The 27,808-nt window shown below is 49.0% G+C and overlaps 1 protein-coding gene and 1 long non-coding RNA gene across 3 annotated transcripts; one reads left to right on the plus strand and one right to left on the minus strand.

The window, feature by feature from the left end:
* Positions 1-1,053: 1,053 nt before the first annotated feature.
* Positions 1,054-16,924, plus strand: LOC104651452 (uncharacterized). 2 transcript variants are annotated; one of them, XR_012512670.1, is made up of 5 exons: positions 1,054-2,284; positions 2,904-3,138; positions 3,419-3,558; positions 8,881-9,031; positions 10,490-16,924. It is a non-coding gene; the product is annotated as an uncharacterized LOC104651452 (long non-coding RNA). The 2 variants fall into 2 exon arrangements; XR_744911.3 differs by having other exon boundaries at positions 1,054-3,138.
* Positions 12,828-14,939, minus strand: IL13 (interleukin 13). The gene is made up of 4 exons (XM_010338883.3): positions 14,769-14,939; positions 13,693-13,746; positions 13,338-13,442; positions 12,828-13,006 (listed from the first exon to the last, which is right to left on the minus strand). Exons 1-4 carry the CDS (start codon positions 14,901-14,903, stop codon positions 12,899-12,901), a joined length of 402 nt encoding a protein of 133 aa, XP_010337185.3. The 5' UTR covers positions 14,904-14,939; the 3' UTR covers positions 12,828-12,898.
* Positions 16,925-27,808: the final 10,884 nt, after the last annotated feature.

The raw sequence follows: 27,808 nt of genomic DNA on the forward strand, positions 1-27,808 counted from the left end.
AGGAGGAGGACAGGTCACATCAGGTGAGGCCTAGTTTGGGTCCCAGCAAGTCCATAAGGTTCTAACCCATAAGGAAGCTCTTGGCAAGGTAAGTCTGTTTGGAGGCTTCAGGAATAACTTTTTTTTTTTTTTTTTTTTTTTTTTTTTTTTTTTTTTTTTTTCTGAGATAGGGTCTCATTCTATCACCCAGGCTGGAGTACAGTGTTGTGATCAGGGCTCACTGCAGCCTCAGCCTCCCAGGCTCAAGCGATCCTCTCACCTCACCCCCCGAATAGCTGGGACTATAGACGTGTACCAGTGCACCATGCCTGGCTAATGTTTATTTTTCTTTTTTGGTAGGGATGAGAGTCTCACTATGTTGCCTAGGCTGATCTCAAACTCCTGGGCTCAAGTGATCCCCCTACCTCGGTCTCCCAGAGCTCCAAGATTACAGGTGTGAGCCACCATGCCTGGCCAGGAATGCCCACTTTTTCAATGGAACCTAAACACATCCTCAGCTAATTAGGAGAAGGAGCTACAGTCTTACCAACTGACAAATCAGCTCCCCTTGTCAGTGCCCCACCACCCACCCTGCTGTTTTTATTGAATTCATCTGGACAAAATAAGGTGCTCATTAGCTTCATCCCAACAGTAAACATAAGGACCCACCATTCACTTGGGTGCCTGGGCCCTGTGCAAAACCCATCCCACCTCCCAAGAAGGGCTCACAGGCAGCAGGATTCCTGGGGCTTGCCTGCCCACTGCTTTTCCCCCAGAGCCTTCCTGCTTCCAGTTCTCTTCCCTTGGTCTCTGACTTTCTTCTCTCTATGAATTTCTTCTGGAAGATCCTCTAAAAATGCGTCTTGCTAAGATTGCTAAGGTTTTGCCTCTGGTGGTGGTGGTTTTTTTGAGATGGAGTCTCACTGTGTCACCCAGGCTGGAGTGCAGTGATAATCATAGCTCACTGCAGCCTCAAACTGGGCTCAAGGCATCCTCCAGCCTCAGCCTTCTGAGTAGCTGGGATTACAGGCACATGCCACCATGCATGGCTAATTTTTGTATTTTTTTTTTTTTTGGTAGAGGCAGGGTTTCACCATGTTGGCCAGGCTGGTGTCAAACTCCTGGCCTCAAAGTGATCCACCCACCTCAGCCTCCCAAAGTGCTGGGATTATAGGTGTGAGCCACCATGCCCGGCCAGGGTTTTGCCTCTGTTTTGGATATTTTCTTCCCTTATTATTATTATTAACTTGAAAAATATTGCACATATTTATGGTATATGATATAATGTTTTGATATGTATATACATTATGGAATTGCTACATCAAGCTAATTAACATATACAGTACCTCACATACTTACACTCTTATTTTTGGTAAGAACATTTAAACTCTACTCTTTTGTGATTTATTTATTTATTTATTTATTTTTGAGATGGAGTCTCACTCTGTTGCCCAGACTGGAATGCAAAGGCACAATCTTGGCTCACTGCAACCTCCACACCTTGGGTTCAAGCGATTCTCCTGCCTCAGCCTCCCGAGTAGCTGGGATTACAGGCATGTGCCACTATACCCAACAAATTTTTTGTATTTTTAGTAGAGGTGGGATTTCACCATGTTGGCCAGGCTGGTCTCGAACTCATGACCTCAGTTGATCCACCCACCTCAGCCTCCCAAGTTGTTGATTACAGGTATGGGCCACCATACCTGGCCTCTCTTCATGATTTTTAAGTATACAGGATATCATTATCAACTGTTGTCACCATGTTGTACAATGGCTCTCTTGAACTTATTCCTCCCAACTGAAATTTTATACCCTTTGACCAACATCTTCTTCATCACCACCGTCCCAACCCCTGGTGACCATCATCCTACTCTCTGCCTCCCTGAGCCCTGAGTTCAGCTTTTTTAGGTTTTACATATGGGTGAGATCATGTGGCATTTGTCTGTCTGTGCCTGGCTTTTTTCACTTAGCACAATGTCCTCTAGGTTCATCCATGTTGTTGCAAATGACAGGGTTCCCTTCTTTTTTAAGGCTGCATAGTATTTCACTGTATGTATGTGTGTGTGTGTGTGTGTGTGTGTGTGTGTGTATATATATATATATATATATATATATATATATATATATATCTTTGGATCTTATTGCAGTGTCTCAAGTTCTGTGAAGGAGAAAATCTGGATAATTGTATCAGAAAGGTCCTTAGACCATATTTAAGATCCTTCCATTGGGACCAGGCAACGAGGTTACCAAACTAAATGCAGTGGCTTCAGATGCCAAACCACCTGAGATGAGCCAAACCTCACAGGTGAGGGGTACTGTCCCCCACAACACTGCCACTGCTTCAGATACCAGTTGCACATTCAGGGGTCCCCAGCCTACCCCCACTGCTGACTGACTGGCTGCAAATCGGAGAGTTACCACTACCCCCCAGGTTCCATAATTCACTAGGATGACTGACAGAACTCAGGAGAGTGCTGTACATAAGGTCACAATTTTATCATAGCAAAAGCATTCTAATCGGAACCAGCCAAAATAGGAAACACAGGAGTGAGATGGCAAGGGGCCCAAACACAAAGCTTTTGTTGTCTTCCCCATGTAGCGTCAGAGGCATCATCCTCTCAGCATCTTGATGTGTGACTAAATGCTGAGTATTTCCAAGCAGGGAGGTTACCTGAGCTTTGGGGTCCACAATTTTTATTCTAGGTGTGGTTGATGGACTCATTGGCTACTGGGTTGAACTCAACTTTCAGGTGCACCTCGGGAGGCCAGGGTGATATCACAGAATCTCAGTGGCATGGCCAGCCCCTCCACAGTTACCTTGCCATAAAAAACTACTTAGGGCCCACCACGAGTCACTTCACTCACATAAACTCCTGCACCCTCTATGAATAATAAGATACTCCTATCACTTGGGAAACCCCTAGGAATTTCAGCCTACCTCCTGGGAACTGCAGACGAGAACCAGCCACATTCTTTACTCCAAGGGTTTGTAGCTGGTGGGACTTCCCAGGAGCCAGGACAAAGGCCAGACTTCTTGTGTAGAGTTTGATTCTTCACTGCATAGACTGGGGAGAGTTATGAGAAGAGTAGGTGGAGACTTCGAATCCAATGAACTACTATGCAGAATGAAGTGGAGCGGCGGCTCCAGTTAACACAGGGGTAAGTGCGTCAAGCTGCGGACTCACTGGAGGGCTTCTGCCAAATAGGTTCTCAAGGAGAGTCAGGGTGCAGAAGGGACTAGTGGGGAGGGCAGAGTTCTGGAATGTCTGGGGGACAGTAGAACAGCCATTTATGTGTCTAGCTGGTGTTTTTCTAAGCATCCACTAAAGGGCAGATGCTGGGCTTGAGGCTCTGGGGGCAGAGCTGGTGAATGAAAAGGGAATATTAGGTGGGTACCTTTAGCTTAGAAGCAGAATCCAGCTTGTTTTGTTTGTTTCAGTGGTGAAGTGAGGACAAAGATGAAAGAATAAACTGTCCAGAACATTAGAGAGTGACCAGAAGTCTCCCCAGAGGGCAAAAAGGGAAGATGGGCCATCCTCCCCTGCAGGGACAGCACCATGGCGGCTGCAGGTGTGGCAGGTGGGTAGCGATCAGGAAGGTGGGTGCCTGCACTGTCAGGGACAAAGAGGAGGGTGGTGGTCTCCACCTGCCTTGAAGGAGCCTCTGAGCCTGCAAGGTCATGGGCAGTGCCTGGGCAGGGTATGGTGGGTTGGGCACCAAAGTGCAGGAGGGAGGTTGAAGACCGTGCAGTCTCTGGGTGTGTTAGACACAGGCCCCTCCTCCTCCCTTATGTGAGAGCTGAGAACCAGCGCTGGCCCCTCCATGGATGCAGAATTTTCCCTGTAGGCCCTGGAGCATAGCAGTTATGAGCTCGGGTTTGAAGTCCAGCAAATGAGCCCTTGTCAACTCTGTGACCATGGGTAGATGATTAACTCTCTTTGGGTCTCGGTTTTCTCACTTGTGAAATGGGAATAATGTGGCTCTTCCTTGTGAGGAGCAAGTGAGTGGTTCCATGGAAAGTACTTGGCATGTGTCATCCAGAAAGGGTGTCTGTTAACAGAGGCTGCTATAGCACACTGCAGCTAAGAGAGCAGACGCTGGGCCCAGGTGGTCCGTCAGGCCTGGCTGCTGTGCCTCCTGGCTAAGTGAGCTTGGGCACACTACTCAGACTCATCTGTGCAATGGGGGTCATAGCTATCTCTGTCTCATGTGGGGGCTCTGAGGAATGACTACATTAAAGTTTTTAAGTATTTAGAATAGTGCCTGGCACGCAGTGAGTGCTATGATGATGATGACGATGATGATGACTCATATCTCAAGTTGCTGAAATGACTGATGCTTCATCTATTAGGCAAGCTCAAGTCTGGCCAGGGCAGTGGAGGTCTGACCAGATGGGCCTCCATACAGGTTCCTCCTGGACCTGCCTCCTTCTTAGCCTTTGAATTGCTGTCCTTGTTTCTGGTGGGTCACAGCCCACACACTGCAGCCCGCCAGGGCGTTCCCATGACACTAGATAGAAGGTGGCAAGGCAGGGTGCAAACTCCAGGTGTGAGAGAGGCCCAGGGAGGAGGAGCAGTGGTCAGTGGCAGCGATCATTGCAGGGAACAGACGCTGCTGTGGGTGCTTTAGTCAGGAAAGGATTTCATGCAGGAAACTAGGCGCTTATAAAAATGTCAGACAGGCTGGAGGGGTAGGTTCCAGGTGGGGCCCAGAACCCTAAAGACCTGACCCACTCGACGAGCCACCCCTGAGGCTGCAGTGCTGGGATCCCAAAGCTGCTTCCTCCACCAGCCCCCCACACAGTGAGCCTGCTCCAGGACACCCCCAGCCTGAAGGGCCAGGAAGATAGCATCTGCCACCCTCCCCTCCACAGCTGGTCAGCCTTCGTCTAATTGGGGAAGTCGGAGGCTCGCTTCAAAGGAGTCAGAAACATGGCATTCAACTCGGAGAAAGGAATGCAGGTCACGCAATGCAGGCCAGTCTCCATGGGCCTCGTCCATTGATTCTTGCTGTCCCAGCCATTCTTGTGCTCCCTAAGTAGGCAAATCTCACCTCCCTCCTCTTCTGTCAGTCAGGCTAGCACCCAGAAGAGCGCTTTCCGTCCCCCACAGGCTCAGCCTTGGAAAAAGGTGAGACTTCTCTGAGGGAAGCCCTTAAGCAGAGTTAGGGATGAGCCGGCTTTAGCCAGGGGCAGGGGCTGCAGGGTGGGGTGAGTGTGGGCAGGGGACAGCGCATGGAAGGCCCCGGGGGCATTGAAGAGATGGCTTCCCACAGGGGAGCATGGGCTGAGGGGACCCAGCCAGAGCATCGCAGGCACCCATGACAGAGGCAGCTGGCACGAATGGGGTAGGACAGTGGCAGGGAGAACTGTGGGCTCTCGAGTCATTTGGCCCAGCGCAGTGTCCAGGTTAAGACCTGGTCCTAGGGCCCACAGGACCTGGCTGGTTCTGAATCCCAGCTATGGATGACCTTGGAAAAGTTTCCCTGTCCAGCCTTCTCTATAAAACTGGGCTGATTGCAGGGGCAGGAGAATACTGTAGTCGGTGACAAATATGAAGTGTGTGGTATGGTGACTGGCAGGCACATCACAAGCGCTCAGAAAATGCCAGCAATCACCATCACCACCTCCATCTCATTAAGAGCATTTGGAAGTGACTGAATACGGGGGTGAGGGAGAGCAGGAGGTTGCAGGTGGCCTCAGGTTTCTGGCTGGGGAGGAGGCAGGGGAGGCAGGCAGGCCTCGGGTGGGAACCACCAGCTGGTGCTCTGAGGGAGGTGACCCTCCCTGGGGGAGGGTCCAGCCTAGAGGCAGTAGACAGGGAGGGTGACTAAGCCTGGGGGAAGAACATCATGTTGCTGTTGCTGGAGAAAGGAGTCCCAACTGAGACCCCAAGAGAAGGTTCTCGGATCTCACCCAGGAAGGAATTCAAGGCTAATTGTGGAGTACAGTAAAGAAGGGATGGTTTATTGAAAGCTACTCAGATACAGAGTAGGGTGTCCTCAGAAAGCACGAGCAGGAGCACCTCATCTTTGCTTAAAGTTTTTTTTATATGGGGGTCTTGTCTATGCAAAACCAAGCTAAGTTATGTCTTTGTGCAGGTGGACTGACGTTGTCACAAAATTTAGTACTTGGTTGATTTAAAGAATGTTATCCTTGGCATTTTAGTGAGTAAGTACATGAAAGCATTACTGTAACTATCTTGACAGCATATATTGTTGTAAGACAGCAGGATGCCCAGACATTCTGCTGTTGTGGGAGTTTGTCCTTGCAGGCGGGACTAAACGGCTTCCTTGGCATAAACATCTCATGACCATGGGTAGTGACTGGCAAGGAATATGCCTAGCTAGTTTTAAGACAGAGTTGATTTAAAAATGGTGTCACCCTGGCTCTCCTCCGATCCTGTTGACCTGACAGTACTGCCAGGGGTGAGAGAAGACAGAGGACAAGAAATGAGCCAGAGCATTCCCGAGACACTAGAAGGTGGTGAGGCAGGGCGTGGAGTCCAGGCATGAGAGAGGCCCAGGGAGTGGGAGCAGTGGTCAGCGACAGTGATGCTCCTCATAGGTGAGGCTAGACAAGAGCAGATGTGCATTGCTGCATGGAGCAATGAGTTGATAATCAGTGACCTCACAAGATATCTGAGTGCACTGGGGGCACAGGAAGGAGCCAGATGAGGTGGAACTCAGTATGGGCATCTGGGAGGGCAGCTGCTTTGGGCTACAGGCTGCAGAGGTAGTTGACAGCTGTGTTCTGAATAGGACACACTCGAGCACAGGCTGCCCCAGCTCAGCAAGCGGCAGCTCCATCCTTGCAGTCGCTCACACACAACACGGGAAAACTCACACGCCCACATCCAGGCCACCCCAAGGCCTCTCCCTTCACTCATGTGACATCTCAGATTGGCGGTGGTGGGGAAAGGGTGGGGGTAGAGATGGAACAAAATTGACAACATGAGCCATGAGTTGCTCATTGTTGACGTTGGGCAGTGGATGCCTGGGAGTGACTTTTGTATATATTTGAAATTTCCTATTATAGAAGATTTTAAAAATGTAGTTGTGTAGCAAATTTAAATAATATTAACATAATATATGCACATTTGTGTATTATATATTTATATACTTTATATAATATTCTGTTTAAGTAAATGATATGTACAACACCCGTATACTGTGTACATATCTGTTCCACACACACCCTCTCCAGTCGGCCAGCACCTCTCCCCTCCACTGCCCCACACGCCATCGCTGTCCATCAGCATCTCTACAGGAGCCTCCACGCTCATCTGCTGCTCCATCCTTGCCCCTGCGTTTCATTCTCCTCACAGCAGCCACGGTGACTTTGTTAACATGTGAGCCAGACCACATTACTCCATCCCACACAGGGGGAAGCCCAGTCCTGGCCTCTGAGGCCCTGCTGGGGTCCTGCTGCCCTTGCCGCGGCTTCTGCTTCAGCCTGCCGGCCACCCGTGAGTGCTGAGAAGGACATCCTCAGCTCGCTCTTGCTCCAGACCTTAGCACCTGCAGTTCCCTTTCCCTGGATAACTTTGCCCCCATCTGTGCGTGGCTATCCCCTCCCCTTGTTTCATCCAGATCTCTGTTCTCAAGGGGAGGATTTCTCCAACCTCCCGCACAACACAGTGCCCTCCCTGCCGTGCAACCCCAATTGCTCTTGCCCTTGGTAGTGGTTACCACCGCCCAACACACTGGGTGTTCTCTTGTTGGCTTACTCTGTCTCCCTGCTAGAAGCAACCTTATTTTGGTTAGTGGCACCAAGGCAAGGCATCAGTCCATACTTGCTGAATGAATGAGTGGAGCTCCATTTCCATGGAGCCAACGAGACTAGGCTAAAGTAATGACACTAGAAGTCAGGGACACAGCTGGGGCTTGAAGGTAGGGGTGGTTTCACCTGAGCCTCCAGCTCTATGTGCTGCCTGTGTTCCTGAGAGGGGAGGGAATGGGACCCAGAGCACAGACACATGGAGGTCCTCATCCAAAGGCACAGGAACCGAGGGCAGAGGGAGCTGCGGCAGGCAGGCAGTGGCATAGACTCCGGCTCTGTGGAGCTGGGGAGAAGCGGCTCTGCAGGCTGCTGGCTTCTCTTGCCTTTCAGAAGCAGGTGGAAGGTCCTTCTCCCAAGAGAGGCAGAGCTGCCGAGGAGGCTGCAGGAATGCTCCATCTGTCTCCATAGTGTGGATGTCACTTCAGCCTAGACGGGCGGCCCACCCTTTCCCTTCCACTCCCACTGGCTCCTGTGCCCCTGCAGGCCAGGGCCTGGTGAAGGCCTCCAAGAAGACAGCACCTTCCTGTCTTTGGCAGTGCAGGATCTGATGGGTCCAAGAATATCCAGCCCGTGGGAGGAGCAGTGCCAGGCTTGCCTGGCTGAGGGTCTGCCTTGCAGGCCCTTGCAGACCCCACTCCTCGCCCGAGAGGGCCAGCTCCCCGGGAAGACTTAGGCTGGTCTGATGGGTGCTGGTGCTGGTCCAGCTGGGGAATACCGCAGCCGGGCCTCCTCACCGGCCTGTCTCGGTCTGCTCCCTCCATGGAGCAGACATCACATTCATGTTCCTTTTGCTGTTTTAAAATGAAATTTATCTTTGTCTCCCATTGGAAGAATGAATGCATGCTAATTATAGAAAATATGTGTAACAGAAGAAAGAAGAATAAATTAAAATTGCTTTTTCCAATGTGGCATCACCACAGCTGGCCCAGGGCTGTGGTCTGAGGAGGGAGTCGTGGACAGTGTGGTCAACAGGCCATCGGGCTGTGGGTCTCCAGGGGACACCATGGCTGACTGGGGTCTTCCTCACTTGAGAGGTTGGGGAAGTGGTGTCCAGCCCCCACACACTTGTCCATAGTGATGCAGAGAGCGAAGCTGATGAGAGTTGCTATATTTAATTTTAGTGCCTGCGTCACCTCTGACCACACAGCAGCGTCTGCCCAGGCACGCAGCACATGGCTGGGGGTGTTTCTGAACGATGCTGTGAGAGAATCGCTTTCTACAGGAAAAGGGACTGCAGAGGGGAAGGGAGAGACAGCAACAGAAAGTGAGGTCGTAAGTAGAAAATTGCTTCTGGGATTTCAAATGGCTTTGTCATGGGGCCCTCCCTTGCTGCCGAGAAATCAGTTGATCTGGGAAAGTTTGTTGCAAACCCTTGCCCTCTTGCTTTTGGGTGGAGCTGAGAACTGAATGAAGATAGTGGGGCTTTGTGAGTGTGGGAAGACAGCTGTGGAGACAGCCGGCAGTTCTGACCCCAGCTTGGACACCCAGAAGGGCTAGAGAGGAGCCAGCCAGCATGTCCCCAGCCAGGCTGTCCTGTCTGGAACGTAGTCAGGCTGCCCCAGCCGAGCCTTCTTAGAAGGGAAGCCAGCAAGGCTGGGAACAGGTTTGGAGTGTGTTTCCAGGGGCCAGCTAGATGAAGGTCATAAATGGAAGATAATTCCCTTTGACCGTAATGAAAAAGTGATACGCCTCTGGGCCAGGAGAAGGCCAGGCTTCAAGTGCTGCCCCGGTCACAAGGAAATAAGATTCTGGCCTGGTCCTCCTAGGGCCCACTCCTGTCCTGTGCAGGACAGGGGGCCAGCCTCGGAGAAACCCGCCAAGTGACTGGGAACGTTTTCTGACACCTCATTTGATCAGCAAACTGAGGTGTTTGGTGCCGAGTTCACCGGAAACTTGTGTGTATCTCACTTCTCACTCGAGCCCCAGCCCCTCTTCCAGTGAAACCTCCTGGGCTGGGGCTCCCGGGGTGCCAAGGGGCTCCCCTCCCTGGGTCCCATGGCCAGTGTCTTCCTCCCACTCACCAAGCATTCTTCTCCCTTCTCAACCCCCTTCTCTCTGAGCCCTGCTAAGGGCTTGCCTTGTGGATGAAAGAACTCAGGCCACGTGGTTAGAGAAAAGTCCCAGCAAACACCGCCAGGGGTCAGTCCCAGGGAGCCAGGTTCCCAGCCACTGTCACAGTCGGTGACACTTAACCCTACCTTGTTCTCTCTTCCTTTCTCATTCCTGACTGGGTCCCCTCCCTGTGGCCACCAACTGCAGCTCAGTTCTGTGACTCTGTGAGGCGACCCTCATCCCTGGAGGGCCCCACACCCTCTCCAGCTCAGGGCACACTGCCAATGACCACAGGTCCCCTACCTGGGGGGCAGCCTGGAAAGTGTGAGGGACAGGAGCTGTGGAGTGGCTGAGGACATGGTGAGCTGCAGACCCCTAGTGGCGGGGCCTGGGACGGCCGTCCACACTGTGCACCTGCCTCGCGGGCTGTCCTGAATGTGTGGCTCAGAGTCCGGCCTTGGAGGATCCCGAGGAACCCTGCCCCGCATCAGCCTCAATTCCAGTCTTTGTTTTCGAGGGTCCCGTGGAATTCCACGGGCAATGTTTCCGTCTTCTTTCTAGATAGGCAGGGCAATGCTTTGGTTGGACAGAGAGGATGTGGGTCAAAGATGATGCTACTAGGGGATGGATTGCTGGGTCCTGTTGACAAAGTCATACTCTCCATAAATATCCTTTCAGCCTTCAACCCTAGGCCCTGGATGGAGAAGAAAGACCCTGACTCCCACCGCCTTCTCTGGCTTCCGAGACTCTCCTGCCCTCCATGGAGGCCAGCCACTGCTCACCGCCAGAGGGAGATCCTCCCGAGGGAGGACAAACAACCCCCCACCCCCTCTACACACAGACCCTCTGTTGTTTCTACAGAGTTCTTTCTGGGGCTAACCCTTGAGAGCATGTGGTATCTTGGTTCTCACTAACCCAGGTGTCTGCTGCAGTGGCCCCCACAGGTATTCCCTCAGCAAATGTGGCAGGACTTCATAGGCTTGGCACCAGAGAGCCAGTCCTATCCCCTGCTGGGACAGCCTGCTGGAGACCCAGCTCCTGGACCACCACCCGCTTCACTGCCACAGTCTTCTCTTCTCTGGGCCAAGTGTCCCCTGCCCCCTGCACTGTCGTGTTCACCTTCTTCCCTCACCTTTCTCTGGGGAAAGTGAGTGGTTCTGGAGTAGCTAGCCACCATGTTCAGCCCCTTGGCCAACTCCCTGCCACGTCCTCTGCTGTTACGTGAATGACACAGCCATGAACAGTGGAGTGCGGCTGCCTTCAGGGACTTCTGAGCATCACTGTCGTGTTCCCATGGGGCTCTGGGTTCCCCAGAGAGGGCGCCTACCTGTCATTCCAAGTTTGAGACTGGTCCCTGCTGACCCACCACCCACTGCAAAGGCATCCCATCCTGGAGTCACCCTCTGCCCCGAGCATCTCCCAGAGAGTCACAGTGGAAAGCGTTGCTGATGGGCATGGCCTGGAACTGTGGCTTGGTAAGGTCCACTGGTCCCTGCACTCCAGCTGCTGGCCAGGGCCAAGGGGTGGCAACAAGAGCTACTGAGCAGTGGCCTAGTCAGAGCCCCGTTCACAGACGCGGCACCAGTGTGCACCCTAATGGCGAGAGCTGTCCAGAAATGCAATGGTCTGCCCCTCAAAAATAGGTAGTGAGCTCCCATCAGTGAGAGGGCCGGAACAGTTGATGACAGTCTTACAGAAGGAAAAACTGCATTCAGGCCAGGGAATATTGGGACAGAAATAGGCAGGGTGGTTAAGCGTGTGGGCTTTGGAGTTGGAGCCAGTTTGGGGTCATAATCTCGGCATTGCTCCTTTACCTCAGATGAGGCTCTGAGGCCCCAGGACCCCAGTGAGGAAGTAGCTACGTGACCTTAGGCAAACCACCCACGCTCTCTGAGACTCGTAGTCGTCGTCGGCCTCCCAGGTTGTGAGGGAGTCATGAATGTGTGGGTGGTGCCAGACATAGCTGGCCAGTCCTCAGGAGCTGCGATCGTGAGACTTCCTGGGTCCCCACCTGCTCCTGATGCCCTCCTTGAACCCTGACAGCCTGCCCAAGCCTCCCTGTCCTCGCTGGCACAGCAGAGGTGGCGCTTCCTCCAGGCCATGTCCCCACCACCCAGAGCTAGCTCTGCTCTCAGCCGGGTCACTACACCCCATCCCTGCTGAAATCCATCCGAGTCCTCTCCTCCAACCTGCCAGCCTCCTGAAGAGCTCCTCAGAGTCTTGAGACCACAGACCATCGTCCCTAAAGGCCAAAATGAAAGACAAGTACAATCGGGCCTATTTGTCACCAACTTTATTTTTGGCTTCAGTTTGATAGTCAATGAAACAACTTGTTCAATGTCCCCTCCCCCTAGTGTACACACACCACCCTGGGTGTTGAAGGTACCCTTCTATATATTATTAACTCTTTGCTAACATATGCAATATTTAAATATGAGGAAAAGCAATAAATTACTCGTTGGCTGAGAGCTGGCTGCTGGCTGGAAGACAGGAGTGGCTATTCCCCCGCCTCTTCTGACCCTGCCTCGGATGAGGCCCCGGGACCCCAGTGAGGTAGCAGAATTCTGTACACAGTACTTATTACCAGGGTCTCCTGGTGCCCACTGCTTTAGTGCTGGGCCCTGAGTCTCCGAACCCTTGGTTTCAAGTGCCAACAGCCACAGTCTCCCAATCTCCAACGCGGACAAACACAGTCATTTAAATAACACACAATAATAAATAAGACCAAGAAGAAATGTGCCTGAGCTGCTGGCTGCCTCAGTTGCCTCTGTGTGAAATGGGTCCCTCTCTTACCACATGTCTGGCAAGGGGGGACCCACTGTAATGCTGCAGTGTGCTCTAGGGAAGGGGAGGATGTAGGGAAACATCATCCCCAGGTCCACTGAGCTCAGGGCCCTGGGCAAGGGGCAGCCTGGGGTCGGCAAGGCTGAAGACAGGCAGCACAGGCTGAGATCTAAGCTAAGGAATGTTACTCCCTCCCTAACCCTCCTCCCCACCTCCCCAAGACATTTGACATTAGAAAGAAAAATGAATCTGCAACTTCAATAGTCAGGTCCTGTCTCTGCAAACAATGATGCTTTCGATGTTTCAGTTGAACTTTCCCTGGTGAAAAAGTTTCCTTAAGTGTCTGAGCAGGTCCTTTACAAACTGGGCCACTTCGATTTTGGTGTCTTGGACAAGCAAGCTGGAAAACTGCTGCAGGACAAAGAGGCCAGTGCATGAGTGAGACGCCAGAGACTGAGATGACCCGCACAAACTAGGGGCTTTCCAGGGCCTGTCTCATTCAGTCCTCGAGGAAGTCCCCAGGAGGTGGGTACTATTAGTACCTCTACTATACAGATGCGGAAATTGAGGCCCAGGTAGGCATCAGGGGCCCTTGAGCCCAGGTCCTGTAAAGGCCAAAGCCATGTCCCTGCTGCCACAATGGCCCCACCCCTGGGTGGACACACACCTTGGATGTTCAGCCAGCTTCCCCTGGGTGATGCCAGGGTTGGCCGGAGGGGGTGCAGGTTGGAGGGAGCCTTACCCCGGCTGAGACCTTGTGTGGGCAGAATCCGCTCAGCATCCTCTGGGTCTTCTCGATGGCACTGCACCTGGACACGTTAATCAGGGATTCCAGGGCTGCACAGTACTGTGGGAAGGGGAAACCGAGGGGTCAGGGCTTGCTTGAGTGGCTACCTTTTGTGAGTTTGCAGGAAGAGGGGGCTGGCATGCCTGGTGCAGGTGAGTCTGGGTGGTGGGAAGGGCCTAGATTATGGGGGAAGGGAGGAGAGCAATTGAAGCTTCCTTGGAACCCCCAGCCATGGGAGGGAGGCTCAGAGACGATAAGCCCAAGGCCTGAAGCCTCTGCGCTGTCCTCCCCAGCACCCAAAGGTCCTTACCACGCCAGCTGTCATGTTGATGCTCCACACCATGCTGCCATTGCAGAGGGGGGCCTGTGGGAGGAAAGTGACAGTGAGCAGAGTGCTGGCAGGGGTCAGGGGCCTGCCCCGGCAGCCCAGGCCAAGTCTACACCAGCTCAGGCCCCATACGCATCCCTGGTGTGGCACAGAGGCAGGCCTGGCAGCGCCTCAGCGATCCTGAGCTTCGTTTTCTGCTTTGAACAGTGGGCGTGGGGGCAGGGACCCATTGTATAGGGTTTCGGAGCTGAGAGAAAAAAAATGAGTGACACCACTAGTAAGGGACAAGCTGCATTCGAGGCTTGCCATAGCCAGGGCAGGAGGATGGGGGCCTGTGGGAAGGGCCAGGGTGGGGATGAGTGAAGTAGGGGTGGCCTGGGCCACTGTAGACCAAGACAAATCAGATGGGAGGTGGTAGGGGTCTGTTACATTAAATGCCCTGCCTTCTGCAGTTAGGAGCATGGTCACTCTGGTGTTGGCCAGGCCTGGCTTGAATCCAGCCTCTGTCACTTAACCTCACTGCACCTTAGCAGAACGGGTTCATTGTACCTGCCTCTTGAGGTGGCTGGCGGTGCTGAAATGACATGTAAAGCATTTGCACCAGGCCTGTCGTAAGCAATGCTCAGACATGTGAGCTGTTACCAGTGGGGCAAGGCTCGGACTCTACTAAAGGATCCTCCTATAAGAGCGAGCCTACTGCAGTGCTGGGGAACATGGCTGCATCGTTGTGTTCAAAATCCAGTTGGCAAATGCCACATGGTTCTGGGAGGGTGCTGGCCCTTCTCTGCTGTCCTCTGTTCAGGAATGGCTGAGGAGGAGCTGGCAGTGGGAGGCAGGGCCAGGCCAGAACAGGTGGTCCCTCAGGACTCTGCCAAACCCCTTCATAGGCCCATCCATAGTGCTAAACCCCTCTCTCCCTCATGGCTGGGCTGGGTCCTGGTCCATGGGGATTATTCTTGAGCTATAGGCATCCTAGGACCAGGCCCAGCCTGCTGTTGACCCCATCTTGGGAACCACCCAACCTGGAGTCCTTATAGCTAGGACCCTGGCTGGCCGACACTCACCTGGTTCTGGGTGATGTTGACCAGCTCTTCAATGAGCTCCTTGAGGGCTGTATAGGGAGGCACGGGGCCTGGGGAGGCAAGGCCGCCGAGGCAAGTGAGAGCAATGACCATGGTCAACCAAAGCGCCATGAGGCCCAGTGCCAACAAGGGAGGATTGAGGAGCAGATGCACAGGCTGGTCTAAGCTGGGTGGCTTGTGGCCTTGGCCTCTTGTGGCAGCTTTTATAGGCCCAGTGGTGACGCCTCATAGCCCAGTCTCTGCATTTTTAGGCAGTATCTAGAAACCACATCTTTACTGATCTTGATTTTGCTTTGTGGAAAATCCAGTGTCGCATAAAGGAAAGTGATTTCTCGTGGACTTATTGAGAAGGGTCCAGGGCACAGTTTCCAAGATCTGGGTGGGTTTAATTCTGGGGAGAGACAAGGGGCCCTGAGAGCAGCATGGCATCTGCAATGCTGGCCTGAGTTCCAACAGTTTTGCCTGGGACCGCCCTGAGAACCTGGACAGCTGACCCAACTCCTGTCCTCAGACTGTTTTGGGTCACCGGAAGTGCTGGGCAGATAGTCTTCATGCACTGTGGCTGTGACCACAGTCTACCAGCTGTGGGAATTTGGGGGGTTTTATTTTTTCAACGAACCAGTCTCTTAAATTACCTAAGTGATACTTGCTTGGATACAATATTCAAGCAGGCAATAGAAGAGTGAAGTTCACTTCTTTTGGCTTGCCTAGTTCCTCCTTGGTCCAGCTGTGAGAAGGATTGTCAAAGTTCAGATTTCCAGGTCTCCACTGAGAGATCCAGACAGATTCAGAGGTCCTCCTGGGACCTTTTTTGGTGTTTTCTATTTGTTTCTTTGTTTTTTGGAGATGGGGTCTCACTATGTTGGCTGCCTAGGCTGGCCTCCTGCTCCCGGACTCAGACCATCCCTCCACCTCAGCCTCCAGAGTGGCTGGGAGTAGTGTGCACCTGTGTCTGCCCCTTTAATAATTTAAAGTGCATGGGCCATCCTGCTGGGAAACTCTTAACTGGGCCAGGCTGGCAACCTTAGTCCAGGTCAGAGATTCTAAGTGTTCCTAGTGCCACTGGGACTTGGGGTGATCCTGTTTGCCCACCAGTCTCTGCAGGACCAGCCCCTGCCCTCTGGAAGCCTCCAGTTTCCCTTCTGCAGAATGAGTGCCGTGGAGGGCAGCTCCTGGGCCTGGCCCCTGAAGCCCACCCTGCAGGCATGTGGCCTTTTCCTGCTCTTCCCTCATTTTCCTGGAAGTCCTCCAGAAACCCCCACAACAGAGGCCACAGCATTTGCCTGCTGAGTGCTGATGTCAAGATCTCTCCCTTACCCACTTCCTTCCCCAGTCAGCGCCTCCCCTTTCAGCTCCCCTCTTTGCTTGCTCACGCTCCCTCTGTCTTGTCCTCAATGTGGCTCAACCTCCTCACAGGGTGTGCTTGTGACCCTTGTCACGGGGGATGCTGGATGCCCACTCAGGGGCACCCCAGGCTTGCCCACCCTCTCTTCCCACACGGAACATCATTCCCACCCTTTCTCTGTCCACACTGGAAGCTTCCCAGCCCGGCTGCTGGCCCTGACTCACAGAGCCTGCCCCTTCCTTTGGAGGGCCCCCATGCCTGGACTGCCACTACTTGGCTGTGCGACCTCTCTGCAGGCCTCAGGTTTCTTATCTGTAGTAGAGAGCCCATGGGATCTCCCATAGGGTCTCTGTGATAGGGGAACCACCTCGGGCTGTGCAACTCCCAGAGCCCGGGTGAGTCAACGCCCCCCTGTTCCCCACGGCCACCAAAAGCCCTGCCAGGAGCGGTGGGCAGGCGCGCCTCCGCACATGGGAGAAGGCGCTGGCGCGGCGGTTGCGGTGGTGATGGCCCGTGGAGATAGTGGAGCGGCCTTATATAACGCGAGATGGGCCCGATAAGCGGGATCTGCACGGCGGGGGGCCCCCTCCTCCGCGGCCTCCGGCAGTGGCAAAGATAGCTGCGCAGACCCGCCCATCGGGAAGCTGCAGAGGCCGTCGTGGGGGCGGCAAAGGTGGAAGTGGTGGTCCAAGCGCCAGGCAGGGCAGGGGCTGGCTGGACATGCGGGCCCACAGCGCCCCGAGCGCCCGTGGGCATCGTAGAGGGGCGGGAGCGGCGAAGGGGCCAAGGCGCGCACTTCAGCTCCAGCACCGGCTGTGCCAGGCCGGAGGATCCCGCGGGCACGGCCGAGCAGCAGCCCTTGCCCCCGAGGGTGGCCTCCGGGGACCGAGGCGCAGCGGGCCATGCGGAGGCGCGGCCAGCTGGGTACATCAGAGGGTCTGTTGCTTGTTTCTAGATTGTCAGCGGGGCTCCACACACCTGCGGGTAATTGTAATTAACACTTAAATACCAAAGAGCTGCTCCGGGCGCTTACCGCACGTGGCTCGCACCTGCCTGCAACGCGCCGCGTAGGCAACACGCTCAGGGCCGTGGGGAGTCTCCCCACCTCGCTCTGGCCCCGAGGCGCTGGGATTGGGACAGCCCTTCCTGCGGACCAGCTCACCCTGCCGAGGATTCAGGAAAGCTGAGGTTGCGTTTTCGGGTTTATCCGGACTCTGGGTCTCCTTTGGCAAAGACATGATGCCCGGTCAGGAGGAGTAAGGCATGAGAGAGTTGTTTTAGTAAGTGAACGATTTAACTTTTTAGATTTTTATTTTTAGGAAAGTTACGTATGCAGGTACTTTTAAAAATCAAGAAGGTTGACTATGTAAAACCGCAGCGCTGGGAATCCGTGCGCCATAGGCCTCTGGCATTGCTGCTTCTCTTGTGAGTGAGGCACTGACTGCCCTGCTCTGTCCCTTGCTGTCTTTTAAAGGTTGTTTATATTGCAAACAGGCTTGGAAGAGATAGCGTCTTCCTCCAGAGCCAGCGGTGTACTTACTGCCCATTATAAAACTTAAGATTCCCCGAGCTCATGCTTCCTCTCCTGTAAAGTAACCCCACTTGTACAGGCGTCAGCTGGCCCACTCTGCGTCTCCCTGTGAGAACTGGGATTCGGGAAACAAAAATGTTCATACTCTACTACTACTGTGCATAATAAACATCTTAGCCTTTGATGCAAGAATCCTGTGTCTTCCACCAGCATCCACGAAACAAGTGTGGCTTGCTGGCTTGTTAGCTTGTAAGTAGGGTAAAAACTCAGATGTCTCCGTTTTTGACAATCAGCCTCCCCCTCTCCAGCCTCTTATCCAGGGAAACCTCTTTATCTCCCTCCATGTTTCTAAATTAAACCTATGTTGCTATTTCTTGATATTGCAGATTTAGGCATTGTTGTCGACAGTGAATATTTCATTCTTTCCTCTCTGCTATCCTTCCTCCGCCTGCATCTTTCCTTTCTTCTTATCTTACAAATACAGATCATAATTTGGGTCAGTCAAAAGCCTTGTATACCATTTGCCTCATTATACTAATATATTCACAGGTGAGACATGGTTGGTTATGATTACTTTTATTTTTCTTCAAAACATTTTACCTCTGGAGTTAATAATTGCCATGTTTTTCCATATTCTTAGTTTTCTGTGTTCCTCTCCGTGACTGAACCCTAAACTCTCGACCACGTATATAAAACTACTTTCAAGAAATTTGATGAGTTCTTATCACAGTTCATCTTCCTAAGAAAGCCAGGAGGTCAGGCCATCTGGCCTGCTCCAATATAGCACTGCCCCAACCTGCCATACAGCCGTCATCCCCAGGTCTGTCACCACTGCCCTGGGAACTCCCTTCGCCACTATGTGTGGTTCTCTGAGTTTCTGATCTTCCCTCTTTCTTGGGGAAACACATGCCCTGATAGCTTTCAAATAAAGGCTGTGGAGAAGGTAAATGTTTTTAGAACTTGCATGTCAAAATAGATATTTTACCCTCAAACTGAATTTGATGGTTTGGTTAAGTATAGAATTTTAGGCAGGAAATACTTTTCTGTCAGAATTACATAGGCGTGTGACGTTGCCTCCTGTCTTCCAGAAGTGCAGAAATCTAGAACCACTTTGGAACTAGATCTTTCCTCCTTTTCTGGAAATTTTCTTGGTCCTCACACTCCACATTTTACAACAATGTGCCTTGGTATAGTTCTGTTTTCATCTGCTGTACCAGACACGTAGTGGGCCCTTTCAAACTGAAAACGTGTCATTAAGTTCTGGTAGATTTTCTTTCTTTCAAAAAAACCTCTCTGTTATTTTTTCTTTTTGTTGTTGTTGTTGAGGCAGAGTCTTGCTCTGTTGTGCAGGCTGGAGTACAATGGCACCATTTCGGCTCATTGCAACCTCCATCTCCTGGGTTCAAGGGATTCTCCTGCCTCAGCCTCCCGAATAGCTGGGATTACAGGTGCCCACTACCATGACCGGCTAATGTTTTATATTTTTAGTATAGATGGGGTTTTGCCATGTTGACCAGGCTAGTCTCGAACACCTGACCTCATGATCTGCCTGCCTTGGCCTCCCAAAGTGCTGGGATTACATTCATGAGCCACCACACCTGGCCCTATTTTTACTTTTTATCTTTGAGTAGGTATTCCATTCACATGGTGCAAAAATGAAAACTATATACACCCTTTATTCCTCCCTTCTCCCTTCTTTGGGTTGTACATGATATTGTGTCTTTTTTCGTTGTTCAACACAGGGGTTAGGAACACCTAGCTCCCTGAGCCCCCAGCCATGTAGTTGAAAATCCACGTAAAACTTTTGACTTCCCTCAAACTTAACTCCTAATAGCCTACCGCTGACTGGGAGCCTTACTGATAAAAGTCCATTAACACATATTTTGTATATGTATCATATACTGTATTCTTATAGTGATGTAAGCTAAAGAAAAGAAAATGTTGGCCAGGCTCAGTGGCTCATGCCGGTAATCCCAGCACTTTGGGAGGCCAAGGCAGGAAGATCATTTGCGGTTAGGAGTTCAAGACCAACCTGGCCTACATAGCAAAACCCCGTCTCTACTAAAAATACAAAAATTAGCCAGATTTGGGAGACTGAGGCTGGAGAATCACTTGAATCCAGGAGACAGAGGTTGCAGTGCCAAGATCTTGCCACGGCACTCCAGCCTGGGCGACAGAACCGGACTCTGTCTCAAAAAAAAAAAAAAAAAAGAAAAAAGAAAATGTTTTTTGTTTTGTTATGAAGTTTTGCTCTTGTTGCCCAGGCTGGAGTGCAATGGCATGATCTCAGCTCACTGCAACCTCCGCCTCCCAGGTTCTCCTGGCTCAGCCTCCCAAGGAGCTGGGATTACAGGCACGCGCCACCACGCCTGGCTAATTTTTGTATTTTTAGTAGAGACGGGGTTTCACCATGTTGGCCAGGCTGGTCTCGAACTCCTGACCTCAGGTGATCTGGCCTCAGATTACAGGGATTACAGGCATGAGCCACCATGCCCGGCCAAGAAAATGTTATTAAGAAAATCACAAGGAAGGAGGAAAAAATGTATTTCCTATTCATTAAGTGGAGGTGGGACATCACAAAGGTCTTCAGCCTCACCATCTTCACATTGAGCAGGCCAAGGAGGAGGAAGTAGAGAAGGGGTCGGTTTTGTCATCTCCGGGGTGGCAGAAGCAGGAGAAGAATCTGTGGATAAGTGGATTTGCGCAGCTCAGAACTGTGCTGTTCAAGGGTCAACTGTGTATGTAAAAAATTCAGTGGAATGTCTCTACCTTCCCTCACAAATCACTTTTTCTTAGGTGTTGTTTGTTTGGTTTTTTGGTATTCTCTCAGAGTGTATGTAAATACAAGCAACTGTGGATGTATGGTCTTATTTTCCCTTGTCCCTACAGGTGAGGTGGCATCATAAACACTTTTGCACACTTTTTCCCACTTATAAAAGTAATACATTTTTGTATTCACACTTAGATTGGGACATTTTATGACTTTTCCTTCTCCATTCTTTCTCTCCTCTCTTATTGGAACTGATTTTTGACTATATACCCCTTGGACTGGTGCCTGAATTTTCTTTTTATTCTGTTTTCCACTTAAAATATTTCTCTCCTCTGGGATAGTCTCATAGCTTTCCTGAGGGTATTTTATTCTTCTCTGAGTGTGTGCATATACACACTAACAACACTGCATTCTTGTTTCATTGATGAGATATCTTCTAAGTTTCCTTTTTCATACAGTATTATCTCCAAGTTTTCTTTTAAAAATTGTTTTGAGCTGGGCATGGTGGCTCACACCTGTAATCCCAGCACTTTGGGAGGCTGATGGCATGAACCCAGGAGTTTGACACCAGCCTGGGCAACATAGGGAGACTCCATCTCTACAAAACATAAAAAAAACCTTAGCCACGCATGGCGGTGTATACCTGCAGTCCCAGCTACTTGGGAGGCTGTGGTGGGAGGATCACTTGAGCTCAGGAGGTTGAAGGTGCAGTGAGTTGTGATCACACCACTGCGCTCAGTCTGGGGGACAGGGCGAGACCCTGTCGCAAAAACAAAATTTTTTTTTCATGTTACAGGCTTTCCTTGCATGTTAGGTGATCCCGGATTGCCTACGCATGTTAAAGCAGATAGGAAGCTGTGAGGGTAAATGTGTGGGAGTGGGCTGTTTGCTATAGGGCGGGTGGCTGACTGTTTCACTTGGGGAACCTCCTGTGCCAGTTTCTTTGTTGTTTTTTGGCAGGCAGGTCAGCTTGCCCAGAAATGATTCTCCCTGTCCCCAGCATTCTGGCAGCAAGGGTGGAGAGAGGGCTGGGGTGGGGGCCTCAGCATCTGTTGACTGTTCCTGATTTCAGCATATTTCTACTGACCTCCACTGTGTCTGGTGTTTCTTAGTCCAGCTATCCTATCCAGAGAAAACCCTGCTGGACGAGGGTCACTCAACTTTGAGGAACAATAATGGGCATCTAACTGCTTCTTAAACTGAGTTTCAACAACTTCCCTTATTTATACCCCTTTCCCTCCCAAGGTCCGTGGTCTTCTCCCAGTTCCTGAGCATTCTCGGGATTCTGGAAGTCAGCATAGGTCTCAGCTGGCCTAGGATTCAGTTTTCTTGGGTTAGCCAAGTAATCTGCTCACTGCCCATGCACTTTCCACCTGTCAAACGATGGTTCTATTGTCCCTTTCTCCCATTTTGGTGGATTTAAAACTAGAAAATTCAGTAACTGACATTTTAGTTGGTTATGAAGTGGGAGTTTGTGTTTATTCCATTGTTTTTACTTGGAATTTATATTTTAATGTATAGAAGTTATGAACAAGCAATAAGCAAGCACTAATCCTGCACCCCTTTGCCCTGGCACTATAATACCTCTGTATCTTTGCTATGCACATTTATGTTTTGTTACAAAAATGGGATAATTCGTTATATAGTTTTTGCTCTTTTTTTCACTTAAAATATATGAAGAGCATTCTCAAATGTCGGTATTCTGCATTTTAAAAAAAAGATTACACAAAAATATTACTATGTAAATTACAGATATGCAGAGAAATAAAAAGCCCCATAATCCCAGCATCCAGAGCTAATAATCACTGTAATATTTTGGTATTTGTCATGCTAGTATATGGATATGTATAGGTTCAGTACTTTATTCCTAAAATAAAAGTGAAATAACGCCGGGCGCGGTGGCTCAAGCCTGTAATCCCAGCACTTTGGGAGGCCGAGGCGGGTGGATCACGAGGTTGAGAGATCGAGACCATCCTGGTCAACATGGTGAAACCCCGTCTCTACTAAAAGTGCAAAAAATTAGCTGGGCGTGGTGGCACGTGCCTGTAATCCCAGCTACTCAGGAGGCTGAGGCAGGAGAATTGCCTGAGCCCAGGAGGCGGAGGTTGCGGTGAGCCGAGATCGCGCCATTGCACTCCAGCCTGGGTAACAAGAGCGAAACTCTGTCTCCAAAAAAAAAAAAAAAAAAAAAAGTGAAATAACATTTTTTTTTTTTTTGAGACAGATTCTAGCTCTGTCACATAGGCTGGAGTGCGGTAGCACCATCTTGGCTAACTGCAACCTCCGCCTTTAAGGCACAAGCAATCCTTCCACCTCAGCCTCCTGAGTAACTGAGACTACAGGCAAGCCACCACACCTGGATAATTTTTGTGTTTTTTTGTAGAGACCAGGTTTCACCATGTTGCCTAGGCTGGTCTCGAACTCCTGGGCTCAAGCAATCTGCCTGCTTTGGCCTCCCAAAGTGCTAGGATTACAGATGTGAGCCACTGTGCCCAGCTGACATATTTTATTAGTACTTTTTTGATGTGACAGGGTCTCACTCTTGACACCCAGGCTGAAAAGCAATGGTGTAAACACAGCTCACTATAGTCTTGATCTCCTGGGCTCAAGTGATCCTCTGACCTCAGCCTCCTGTGTAGTTGGGACTACAGGGCACCATCACACCCATACACACCGGCTAATTTTTAATTTTTTTTGTAGAAATAGGGTTAAACCTCTGGATACCGAGGTTTAACTAATACCAGGTCAAAGAGGTGCAAGATAAGTGTTTGCCTCTTATTGCTCGTCTCATTTATAAATTCTCTACATTAAAAATATAAATTCCAAGCAACAACAATGGAATGAACATAAACTCACTTCATAACCACTCAAATCAGAGTAGCACCAAACTTCTGTTGCCCAGGTTGGTTTTGAACTCCTTTGCTCAAGTGATCCCCTTGTCTTGACCTCCCAGTGTGCTGGAATCACAGGCATCAGCCACTGAGCAGCCTATGGCTTAATCTAATACGTTTCTGTGCCAACCCCTGGAAGACAATTACAAACAATTCCCACAACAAGGATAAGTTCATACATTTATTAAGTAAATGTTTATTGAATGCTTACTATGTAGGGCTAAACAAAACGGCACAGTCCCTGTCTTCTTGGGAGATACATTCTAGTGGGTGGAGGTAATGAACAAATACATGATATATAGTACATTAGACAGCGGAAAGTGCAGTGGAGGGGAGAAAAAGAGGCCAAGTAGAATGGAGTGAGTGCACTGTTACATATGGGATGGCACCACAAGGCCTCACTGAGGTGGTATTTGAGCAAAAGGACAAGAGGAACTGACCACGCAGATATCTGGGGGGAAGACATTTCCAAGCTGAAGGCACAAGCAAGAGCAAAGGCCCTTTTCATATTTTGTTTATGCTGCTGTAACAGAATATCCAAGACTGAGTAATTTATAAACAATAGAAATGTATTGCTTACAGTTCTGGAGGCTGGGAAATCCAAGAGCAAGGTTCCAGCAGAATTGGTGTCTATTGAGGGCTGCTCTTTGCTTCCAAAATGGTGCCTTCTTGCTGCTTCCTCACACGGTAGAAGGGTCAAAGGGAAAAACTCTCTCCCTCAAGTCCTTTTACAAGGGCATGAATCCCATTCCTCCATGGCCTAATCACCTTTTAAGGGTCCCACTCCTTTACACCATCACCTTGGGGGTTAAGTTCCAAGGTATGAATTTTGGAAGGAAACATACACTGAAGTCCTAGCACCAAAGCAGGAAAATGCCCATGGTGCTGAGAATTAGCAAGGAAAGCCAGAAGGAGTGAGGGGAGGCATGGGAGATGATACTGTCAGAGAAATATGCCCAGAGAAGAGAGAGCCTGGTAAGCCATTGAGAAGACTGAGGATTTCATGATGAGTGACAGAGGGAGCCACTGGAGGTTTTGAACAGAGGAGTGACCAAAAAAAAAAAAAAAAAAACCAAAAAACAAAAAACTTTTAATTTGAATTCGTGTTAGATTTATTGAAAAGTTCCAAAAATAGTACAGATTTTCCATTATTTCCTTCTTACCCAGCTTCTTCCAATGGTTAACACGTTACGTAATCATAGTGCAATGACCAAAACCAGAAAAATGAGCATGGATTGAGTAAACTATGGATCCTATTCTAATCTCACCAGTGCTTCCACTGATGTCCTTTTTCAGTTTCAAGGTCAGCCTAGGATCTCACACTGCATTTAGTTAATTCTCTTTGGTCTCCTGCAGTCTGTAATGGTTCCTCACTCTTGACTTCCATAACCCTTACATTTTCCAGGAATACTGATGAGTTGTGCTGTTAAATGTTCCTCAGTTTGGTCTCCCTGGTGTTTTCTCATAATTGCTCTGAGGTTCTACATTTTCACAGAGATGAAGTTGGTCTTCTCACAGTATCAGGTCACAAGGTTCATGATATCCATATCTTCTTATTGGTGATGTTGACCCTGACCACTTGGTTAAGATGGTTTCTGTTAGGTTCGTCCATGATAAAGTTACTGTCTTTCCCTTTTTAGTTATTAAAAATATTGGGATAGTTTGAGATTATATAATTTTTTTCTCAGATTTGTGCCTACTAGTATTAGCTTCATCAGTGACTCTTGTCTGAAATGATTTTTGTGGCATTTACCTAGTGAAGATTTTTCTTTTTCCCTTCTACATTTATTGTAATTTTATCAAGAAGTGCTGTCCTTGTCCCTCATTAATTTTTTTAAAGTGCTTGTGTATAGCCATAAAATTTTACAAATATTTATTTCATTCTTTTGAGTTATAATCCAATACTGTCTTTATTTTGTTTCTCAAATTGTTCTACCTTTGATCACTGGGAGTTACTTCAGGTTGGGTTCTGTGTTCTTTGAACAAACTCCACCTTTTTAAAAATTTTTTTAAGTAAATATTTTAATTTCTAGCACCACAAAAAATTCTAGGCTTATTTTGTTTTTTCCTTGCCTCAGCCCTGAAATCAACCACTTCTCCAAGGAGCCAGAGTTCCTTTTATTGAAGAGGGTGTTTTAAAATCAAGGTCTTGGAACTAGGTGTCCTCATTATTACCAGGTTATCATCACATTGGGCCCTCTTTAAATAACTGTCTTGCTTTTACTATAAGTTTTTTGTTATTTTCTTAGTGCTTACCCTGGGGATTATAAATGAACATCTTAATTTAGATGAATGTCAACTTAATTTCCATTTCAAAAGTTCCTCTATAGCTCTGTTCCTGCAATTTTGTAGTATTGTCATATAAATTATATCTTTATATATTATAAGCCCATCAAGTGTTAAAATTCTTAATGCAGTTGCCTTTAAATCATATAGGAAAAGTTACACCCCAAAATACATTTATACTTTCATATTACCTACATATTTACTCTGTATTTCTTCATGTGCATTTAAGTTGTTTCATTTTATCTTTTATTCTCCTTTTACATTTCTTGTAGAGCAAGTCTGGTGAAGACCACAATATTTGTTTTTCTGGGAATGTCTTCATTCTTCTTGTTTTGAAGACACTTTTTCTGGAACAGAATTCTTGGTTGAGGCTGGGCAGTGGCCCACACCTTAATTCCAGCATTTTGGGAGGTAGGGTGAGAGGATTGCTTGAGACTAAGACTGCTTAAGACCAGCCTGGGCAAGATAGCAAGACCCTGTCTCTACAAAAACAAAGCAAAAAAACAAAACCAAAACCAAACACACACACACACACACACACACACACACAAATGAAACAAAAAAACTTTTTTTTTTTTTAGTGTGGTGGCACATGTTGGTAGTCCTATTTTAGAAGCTGAGGGAAGAGGATTGCTTGAGCCCAGGAGTTCAAAGCTACAGTGAGCTGTTTGCACCACTACAAAAAGAATTGTTGGTTAATAGCCTTTTTCATTCAGAACTTTCCATATGTCATTTCACTGCTTTCAGGCTTGCATTATTTATTATGAGAAGTCAGTTCTTAGCTTTGTTTCTTTTGTTTGCTATCTTTTTCAACAATTTGACCGTGATGCATCTATGTATGAATCCTTTTGAGATTACCCTACTTGGGAGTTTATTCAATTTCTTGGATATGAAGATTATTTTCATAAAATTTGGAAAGTTTTGGGTCATTTCTTCAAATAGTCTTTCTGCTTCTTTCTTTTTCTCTCCCTTCTGGGATTCTCATGATTGGTATACCTGGTATTTTGGTACACTTGATAGTGTCTCAAAGGTCTCTGAAGCTCTCTTCATTTTTCTTCATTCTTCTTTCTATTCCTCAAACTGTATAATCTCAATTGACCCGTCTTCAACTTTTGTCAGTTCAAACCTGCTGCTGAGTCCCATCTAGTGAATTTTTATTTCCATTATTGTATTTCTGAACTCCAGAATTTCCATTTGGTTATTTTTTTATGTCTGCCTCATTACTGTTAGTCCCAATAATTTGGTGAAACATCAGTCTCTTAATTCTTTAGACTTCATTTCCGTTAGTTCCTTGAACATATTTATAATAGCTGATACCTAGTCTTTGCCTATTAAGTCTAACATCTGGGCTTCTTCAGAGATTGTTTCTATTGACTGCTTTTTAAATTGCTGTGTATGGTATGGGTCATATGTTTCTGTTGTATGCCTTGTTTTAAATAGTATTATGTATCGATTATTTAAATCAGATTACCCTCTCTAAGGTTTTCACCTGTTAGTATTTCTTATTGTTGATGCTGTTGGTTCTGTGAATTTTCTGGACTAATTCTGTAAATTCTATACTCTGTCATATTTGACTCCTGAAGTCTCTATTCAGCCTAGCGCATAAGCTAATAATTAGATATTTCTTTTAATGTCTCAAACCAACAAGTTTTCTAGCTTTTGTCAAGTGTGTGCATGCGTGTTTGTTAAAAGTCATGTCACTGATGTGTCAACAGGCAGTTTACAACTGCCTTTATCTTCATTTCTGCATGAATTGAATTTCAAGGTTGGCCAGAGATGAGAGCTTAGGACATGCATACATCCTTGCACATGCATATGGACTTCTAGTCATGGGGAAAATCTCCCCAGATTTTTCCTTTTATCGATCAGCCTTTTGTTAGCCCCACCTGGTAATGCTGCCTCAGGCAGCCAGTGTTAGCCAGTTGCCACTGATTATCCTGCAGGTAGGGCTATTTTCATAGTGGGCTCTAAGTCAAATAAAGACAGGTCCTGAAAATGGAGCTTTTTAGTGAGCTGCCAAGTCAAATAGAGGCAATTCTCTGGCACTGGAGATCTGGCGGACCTCCAGATCCATTCTGCCTCCTCCAGTGGTTACTAGATTGCTGATTTTCACAGATACTAAGAAGGCTGTTGGTTTTCAAGGCTACCATGGAACAAGGGAGAGGGGCATGGGATTAGGGCAACTTAAAATGC

Source organism: Saimiri boliviensis, chromosome 1, assembly GCF_048565385.1.
Source record: "Saimiri boliviensis isolate mSaiBol1 chromosome 1, mSaiBol1.pri, whole genome shotgun sequence".
NCBI lineage: Eukaryota > Metazoa > Chordata > Mammalia > Primates > Cebidae > Saimiri > Saimiri boliviensis.